General features: G+C 50.8%; 1 protein-coding gene across 9 annotated transcripts in view; it reads left to right on the forward strand.

Moving 5' to 3' along the window:
* WDR20 (WD repeat domain 20) overlaps positions 1–8,652 on the forward strand; it is a 94,890-nt gene that overhangs the window by 69,040 nt on the left and 17,198 nt on the right. For 7 of the 9 annotated variants that reach the window (XR_003551323.1, XR_003551322.1, XM_014592193.2 and 4 more), the window contains one exon: positions 280–372. The exons of the other annotated variants lie outside the window; for them this stretch is intronic. Coding sequence is in view for 5 of the 7 variants with exons in the window: in XM_014592193.2 (XP_014447679.1) it covers positions 280–372 (93 nt within the window). In the remaining 2 variants the exon portion in view is untranslated. The remainder of the gene's footprint in view (positions 1–279; positions 373–8,652) is intronic. 9 annotated transcript variants of the gene reach the window in all.

An 8,652-nucleotide genomic window follows, 5' to 3' on the forward strand; every position in this document is an offset into this window, starting at 1 on the left:
GTACCTCTGGAAGGTGCTGTTTGCCTGGGTCCCCAGGGGGTCTAGGAGCTGGAGGGACAAGAAGGCCTTGAAAGCTGGAGCAAGCTTTGGCACTGGGGGAGCAGCAGGTGCCTGTGTGGCCACATCACAGGGTAGGCCCAGAGTGGGAGAAGTTAGAGCCAGAGAGAGAAATTGGAACAGGTTGTAAAAGACCTTTCTTGTCATGCTATGAAACGGATCTATGGGGGAACCTCCAGGCTTTTAATCAAGGGAGTGACAGGATCAAATGTGTTTTTTTAGAACTCTTGTCAGCACTTGTGGAAGGTGGAGTGGAATGAAGACAGACAGAAGGAAGGTAGCAAGACCAGTGAGGAGGCCCTAGTAACTGTCCAGGTGAGAGCCGAGGGCTGGACCTAGAGTTGTGGCCGTCCCTTTATTCCTCCAGCAGCCCAGGACCACCTGCCACATGCCCAGCACCGGCCTGCACTGGCCAGGGAAGTGCTGCCTCCTTTTACCCACTCAGGAGGGAAGAAAGGTGTAGACTTTAGCACCATCCACACACCAGTGACCACAGGTGGCGATACACAGAGCATGAGGAGAGCGCAGGCCTGGGAGAGGAACATGGAGCCTGCTTTAAAGTGGGGGCAGAGGACGCCTCTCGGGTGACGTGGTATGTTTGAAGTTGAGCCTCCCATGCGAAGGAGGCCAGCCAGGTGAGGGGCTGGAGAGGAGCATTTCTGCAGAAGGGGCAGCAGGCGAGGACCCTGGGATAGAGAAGAACCTGTGGCTGAGAGCCCTGGGGAGGATGGCATGATGGCAGCCCTGATTATGGAGCCAGGTCACGTGGGCCTGAGCTAGGAGTGCTTCTGACCCTGAGCTCTGGGACCTCATCAAAGAGCAAGAATGCAAGGCAGTTGGATTGGTGCTTTTGAGAAGTATCCTGGTTGCTTCTTGGAGATAATTGGAGAGGGGATAATGAGCCCTAGGTTTCTGACTGGCACGTGCTGCACTGAGTGAGAGGGAATGAGTGTCAGGGACGAAGCAGAGGTTCCATTCTGTACTTGGATGCAAAAGGTGTGTGTGTAGTTGGATGTGTGGATTCCAGAGCTCAAAACTAGGGATAACAATTGGGGAATTGTCAGCACTGCAAGAAATAGTCATCACATCTTGGAGGTCAGCTACAAGGGCACCTGGAGAGAGCAGTGAGGACACAGCAGAGTGCTTGGGGCGGAGCCCTGATGCTGCTCCAGGGTTCTGGCCTGGCCTGCCTCCACAGGAGCGTGTAGAGCAGTCAGTTACTCTCAGTTACCTGAGAGTAGCAGACCCAGCCTGGTGGCCGAGAATGTGGACCCTTGAGCCCAGTGCCAGGCTTTACACTGGCACTGCCACTTGCTGCCTGTGAGACGTAGGCTTTGTGTTGCTGCTCCTCCTCAGCTGGGTACTGGGAGGGACGTCCTCAGGAGGCTTGTAGTGAGGACAAGGAGAGTCCATGGCAGGTACGGGGGGTGGGGGGTGTGTGGGAAAAGGCCTGAAGAGCGGCCCTGGTAAATGCTCAGCAGCATTCAGCAGAGCAGGAAGACTCAGAGGCCCCTTCACCAAGGAAGGGGTGGCATTGGAGAGGAAGGCTTCCCTGGAAGGTAAGAGAGTCACCAATGCTGAAGGCTAAGTCATGGTCCAGGTCACCCCAGGTGGAGGATCAGCACGTGCACAGCAGTGGGTGAGGCTGCTGATCCCGGCTGTGCGGCCTTCCTGCCCTGCTCACTGGGACACTTCTCTTGCCCACCTGTTACACACATGCACACATATGTCATGGAATCCTGACTCTGACCTTTGCCACTTCTCTTGTGTCTAGTATGTGAAAAAATAAATGTTTGGGGGCTGGCAGGTGACATTGTGGTTAAGGGCGCTGGATTCCCACATGGGCGACCGCGGTTCAAGTCCTGGACTTGGCAACTTGCTTTCTCACTTTCTCTCCCCTGTCTCTCTCTCTTGCTCTGTCCCTCTCTGGTTAAATTAAAATAAATAAATAAAAGTTTAAAAATAAAATAATTCTTAAAATAAATGTTTGAACAGATGAATGAGTGGAAATTGTAGAAACCCACCTGAGATAAAGATAGAGGAACAATTTCCATCTGGAAAGAGGTATATTTTAAGAACTGATTTTTTGGAAGCCAACAAGTGGCATGGTGGTTAAGGCACTGTACCTCCCACATGGCTGACAACAGTTCAAGCTCCTGACCCAGTAGCTTGAAACTTACGCTGGGCATGTGTGTGTACATGCCCCAAATCCTGAGAGGCAAATGGAGGAGGAGGGATTATAGCCACCCCACCAAGGGGGATGATTTCTTACTTTCTCTTTCTCTGTCTCTGTCTGTCTGTCTGTCTCCCCCACAAGCTCACACCCTATGACAAAAACCTTTTGCCCTATGACAAAAACTTTAAAAAACAAACCAAAAAAGCCCCCGATTTTCTTTCTGTGAAAAACATTAAAATTTAAAATATTGAACCAACTCATGTTGCACAGTGGTTAGACGCCAGGCATTAGGGAACCAGGTCCCACACGGGCAACCATGGTTTGAATCCTGACCCCAGTGGCTCACAAAACATCCCCAGGATCCTGCTGGTGAGGAGAAGTGAAGGAAAAAGGATTCCATAGGATTCTATAGGAGGGTCTCTCTCTCTCTGTCTCTGTCTCTGTCTCCCTCCCCCTTGTGAGTGTAAGGTCCTCTGGCAATAAAAACAATTAAAGATACTTATAGATTGGAAAATAGAGAAGTACAAGGCTGAAATGCCTGAAAGCCCCAGTGCTCACGGTTAAAGCACTTCATGGCCTTCAGACTCGTACCTCTCACTGGAGGTGCCAGTGCAGCCACCTCTTATAGATGGGGCACCTCATCAGCACCGCCCAGTGAGCAGAGGCTCCCGCTCTCCTTCTGTGGCCTGGGGCTGTCTCCAGTCAAACTGGAGACCCCTACCTGGTCTGAACCAGAAGGTAGAAATACCTGGTCCTTTCTAGCTTCTCTTGAGAAATGATGTCCTCAGCTCCCTGGGTCTCTGCCTTCTCAGATCTTTTAGAGTAGACTTCAGGTTTCTATTTGTAGACTTCGGTACATACTCTGTCCTTGAAAATGTCTAGTGGCCTTACTGAGAGTGTTTTGGCACAGTTCCTCCAACCAGCTTCTAGACCATGGAGCCTGCCTTCGTGATCAGTGCCCGGACAGGAGGGTCACCCCTGTGAGCATTGGGCTGGCATGAAGCACCAGAACGGATGAGGGTTCAGTTTTATAGCTAGCGGCTCTGTATTTGGAGAGGAAGAGTTACAAAGGGACAAGTCCCGAGTAGTAATGAGTAGTCTTGCCTTTATTGACACTCTGCTTTACATCCACAGAGTAGCAACTTCAAAGAGTTTTCAAGTTCGTTTTGATCGTTGGCCAAAACATAAAATCTAAAAAGAACTTCGGCTTCCTTCCTTCCTGACATGCAACGCGACCCTCTGCTCTGGCTCTCTCCCCTAGTAGGTTTGAGACCAAGGCAGACACACGGGGAGGACCTTGCATCTCCGTGTGGCTTCAGGTTGGAGCTAACTGAAGGGCACGCATGGAGCAGATGGCCCTGACTCTGGCCCTGGGCTTGGTGGGAGGCGGGAGCAGGAGCCCCAGGCTGGCCCACCTGGAGCCAGTCCTGCAGCTGGGGAGAAGAGCAGGGCCTTATTCCGCGTGTTGTCTAGTTCCGATCCATCACAGTGGCCTCTGTTTTGTTAGTTTTGTTCTTGCTGCTTCTTTCAATTGAAGGGAGGGAATGAGCACACAGTGATCTATTCCTTAAAGTATGAGCAGTGATAAAAATGATATCTGACCCTTTCTCCATGGCTTTGAAATACCCTTCCCTAGTACTTCCTGAGGAAGTGTCAGCTTCTCCAAATGCTTTAGTTCATCAAAGCCTTGAGCTGCCATTTTTGCTTGTGGTTACATTATGGCTTTCCTGCAGCTGCTGTGGCTTTTGAATTGTTTACTTTAGTAGTATTGTTATAAATCAATATCTGTATTATAAAGTGCATATCCATTCTCGCCTAAAATAAGTATTTCCTGCTTATGTCGGTGGTAAAGTGAGATTTAAAAAAGGAAGAAAATTAAGTGTTTTCGAAAATTTCAACTGGGACCAGCAGTTGGCGTAATGGCTGCATCGCTGAACTCCCATGTAGTTGACTGCGGTTCAAGTCCCGGACCCGGTGGCTTAAACTCATGCTGGGTGCATGTGCGTGCGTGCCCAAGATCCTGAGAGGAAAATGGAGGAAAAGGGATTGCGGCGTGGCCATCCCCCCTGGGGGGTGATTTCTCACTTTCTGTCTCTGTCTCTCTCTGTCTCTCTCTCTCTCTCTCTCTCTCTGTCTTTCTGGCAAGCGCATGTGCCCTACAGCAAAGACCTCTCAAAAAAAAAAAGGAAAGAAAGAAAGAAAATTTCAAGTCATATTAGTTGATTTAGCAATGGCATTTAATATGGTTACTCATTTATTCCTATTCTTGTTTGAACTGGGATGGTATATTTAGAAAAGCTTATCTGTTAATACCATTAGTAATAGTATTTTGTTGTTTTGGTGTACGTTTTCTTTGGATTCATCTCTGAAATGGGGCAATACCTGTAGTGTTCAGAATTGGTGGCTGGAAGGTGGTGACCAAGGGCGTGGTGGAGACAGACGTTGGAGCCCGTTTTCTCCACGGTGCCCAGAAGAGGTGTCTCAGCCTACACAGAAACATGTTGGTGCTCGCTTGGGTTTTGTTTTGTGTGTGCCTGCACATGTGCTTAAGACGCCTCTCAAACACATCAAATGTGTGTGCTTGCTCGGTCTAGCGTGACTTGCTGCTCACTCACAAGCACAGGGCGTGGAGATTGCGCCAGGCACTTTGCATGCTCATCTTCACACCCATTGTCATTACTCTGTGCCAGGCCACTCCAGAGCTCTCTCTCTGGTCATTCTGCTCTGCATTAAACTTGACTCTCACCACTGTGTACCGCAACACTAGTCACCGCCCCCTCTGCTCTGGGACTTCGCTTGTTTTTAGGAGGTGATTATCAGGCAGCCTGGGAGCCTCTTGCAGCCTGACTCTTCTTGGTAGAGAGGCCGCAGCCCTGCGGGTGCCCGGCCTGTCCACTCTTCCGAGGCTCCAGTGCTTCTCCCCTGTGTTCTCCCGCCTCCCTCACTGAGCACCTGCCTTGTCCGCTCAGCTGCATGATCCTAGCTGCCCAGGGTGGGCGCAGAGCAGAGGGTCACACACGACTCGACTCCTGCCCACCAGAGCCTTCCTTTCCTCTGCCTGCCTCTTCTCCCGGGGAGCAGGGAGCCTACTGCCCCGGCCTCTCTCCGACCTCACCTGCCTCTCCCAGGCACCCGCCCTCATCTCCTCCCCATTGTACCCTCGGCTTCAGTGCCTTCTCAGTGTCCTTGGCTGTGAAGTGGAAAGGCTTCTGAGGTCCTGCCCCGTCCCTGGTGGAGGAGGGCGATGTGGAGAGCAGCGCCAGGCCAGGGTGGACACTCACTGGTATCAGCTCCCGGCTCTGTGCCACTCCTCCTCATGGCACCTCCGGCCTGTTCTCTGGGTTTTCCTGATCTCTGCTCTGTTCCCTGTGGGGGTTCCCAGCATTCCACACCTCCCTCCCCCTTTCCTGTGACCACAGGCCTGGGCCTCACTGTTTGCAGCTAATGGTCTTGACTTTTCCTGTCTAATTAGTGGCCAGCTGACTTTCCTAGTTGTGCCCTGATGATAGTCTTCACACACACACACGCATGTGCACATGCGTCATCCCTACACTCCCCTAGCTACATCCATTGTTCAACAGTCCATCCCCCGACCTTGCGTTGTCCAAGTTTAACACCTTTTTTGAAAAAGCTATTTTCTTATTTTTTACATGAGAAAGACTGTACTCCCAATAGGATCTTGACAGCAGTATCCACCCCTAGCCTCAGCCAGAGGGCCATGGGCACATGCGTCAACCGTGTACCCAAGGAGGCCTCCAGATAGGGTTTAGAACCTTCGAGTGTGGGGCAGCCTCGCGGAGTGTTTGTTGCCTTTGCCCTGCACAGTGCCTGGCGCCTGAGCTCACAGCCTCTATGTCACGGCCTGGGCAGTGGTCAGCCACTTACCTGCCCCCAACCCCCACACTGCCCCTTCCAGTCCGTACCTGCTGCCAGGGGTTTTGCTGGCGGGACATGGTGGGAGCCACACGTGCAGTCCTGGGTCTGACAGCTCCATCAGAGAGTGAGCAGTAGACAATACATTAGAGATTTTATCTAATATACTGAAAATACTATTTGAACTTAAAACTGATACTGACATTATGGACAAGCCGGGTCCGACAGTGTGTCCCTGTAACCCAGCTATTCAGGAGGCTAGGGCAGCAGGATCACAGGTTTGAGACTAGCCTGCTCAACAGTGAGCCCAAGCCTCTCTCCCATTTGCCACAGGGAACATGTGCTCGCCAGAATGAGAGAGAGAAAGCAAGCAGTCACCTCCTCCGTGGTTGTCCATCTTTCCCTCCTTTTGGGATTTTTTCAGCCGCTAGGTCCAGGACTCGAACCATGCAGTTGACCTTATAGGATCCAGCTGTCTTAACCTTCACCTCACCAGCTGCCCCAGGAGACCTCGTCTCTTCAAAACAAAGCAAAACAAAACAAAATAGTGACATTCCCATTTTCATATCAGGACTTCCAGAATGCATTGTGTGTCCTGGACTCAGCACATCCCATTTTAGACAGTGCTTTTCTATGGGCTTCCTCGGGCTCTGCCCAAGTGCAGTAGCTTTTGGGACCTCACAGCCTGAACCCCAGTTCTGTCCAAACCTCATGCCCTGGGACCAGCAGTTGGCATAATGGCTGTGTCACTGGACTCCCATGCTCCCATGTAGTCGATTGCAGTTCAAGTTCTGGACCTGGTGGCTTAAACTCACGCCAGGAGTGTGTGCATGCGTGCCCAAGATCCCTACAGGAGAATGGAGGAGAAGGGATTGTGGCGTGGCCATCCCCCCTGGGGGGTGATTTTTCACTTTCTGTCTGTCTCTGTCTTTCTGGCGAGCGCACACGCCCTATAGCAAAAACCTCTCCCAAAAAGAAAAAGAAAAAAAAATAAAACCTCATGCCCTGGTGCCCCCCGGTGCCCCAGCCCAAGCCGATGCTGTGCACATTCTCAGTCCCCCGGACCATGCTAGGCTGCCTCCTGCACTCAGCCTGAGCATTGTCTTGGTGCCCTGCTTCCCTCTGCCTCCCTGCCCACTCTGTCCAAGAGCTCGCTGGAAGACCCAGGCTTGCCCAGGTATTTTCAGCACACTTACCCAGATCCAGGCCCATTGATAGTGGGGGATTCAAGCCCATCAGGGAGATCCTGTCATTTAACATTGATCACTGGCCAAGATGCTTTTCTTTTTTTACAATAGACATTTTCTGGAACAAAAATATATCCTTATGGTACAGAAACTAGACTGCATAAGTTTTTCACATCTTTATTAAACAAAGCATTATAGTTTTTTGTTTTTTTGTTTTGTTTTGTTTTGTTTTCTTAGTATTAAAGAAAAGAGTAAAATACTTTCTGTTCTCTTCCTGTTTTGTTAAACACAAACCAGTCAATTAACCCAAAGCCATTTAAATGAAACGACTCCTGGACTGGTCCCATAATATAGTATCAAAAGGCAGATCCCACGTGGCTGACTGGGGTTAGAATTCTGGCCCCCAGTAAACATGCCAGGCATGCACACAGGGTCCCCATAGGATGGAAATGGAGGAAAAAGGATCGCAGTGTGACCAGGCCCCAGTGCTCTCTCTCTTCTTGTGTGCACACGCTTTCTCTCTGTGCCTATGCCCTCTCCAACTAAAAAAACATGAAAAGACTCGGACCAGCCCTGTAGTACAGTAGTAAAGCCTGTGCATAGGGAGCAGTGTCCCACATGACTGACTGACTGACTGTGATTCAAGTCACTTCCACGATGGCTTTGACAGAAAACACAAAATAAAAAAAAAATAAATGACTATCAAGTAGCCCCAGCATCGGGTCTGTCCTGCCCTGGCCTGGCGCCTGCAGGAAGCGGACCCAGTTCCTGAGAGCCCGAGTGCATGGCGCAGGGTGCTTTCTGCAGAACTCACTGTCCATCTATGGAACAGAAGGCACATGCCTGCTTCAGGCGGGAACCCTACATTGGCCCTCTCACCCTGTCCTGCCTGCTCTGACTCCATTCTGTCTCTGATAGGTTTGGTTTGCTCCCTGCTCGGGACCCTTGCAGTTGTCTCCCCTCCATGACACACTTTCTCAGACAGCTGCTCAGCCCGTGCATGCTGCCCTCCACCCTGCCAGCCATTGCTTAGCTGCCCCGCCCCCAACCCCCAGCTGTTCTGTTTGGGATTAGAGTCACCCCACCCCTAGCACTTTGTCCTGTCTCTGTTTGCTTTTTCTCCGTAGCACTTGCTACCATCTGACCTTACAACCGTCACTGTCACAGTCTCGTCCCACTTGAACATAAGTTCCTTGTAAAGGGACGTCTATTTGAATTAGTACCATATCACTGCGTGGAAAATGGTGTGCACTCAAGAATGAGTGAATGAATAATGAATGGGACCAGGGCAAATTTCTTGACCTCTCTGAGCCTCTGCTACCTTATGGGCAACACAGCAGTAATATCTACTTCCCTACA

The sequence above is a fragment of the Tupaia chinensis genome, unplaced genomic scaffold (genome assembly GCF_000334495.1).
Source record: "Tupaia chinensis unplaced genomic scaffold, TupChi_1.0 Scaffold000671_1, whole genome shotgun sequence".
NCBI lineage: Eukaryota > Metazoa > Chordata > Mammalia > Scandentia > Tupaiidae > Tupaia > Tupaia belangeri.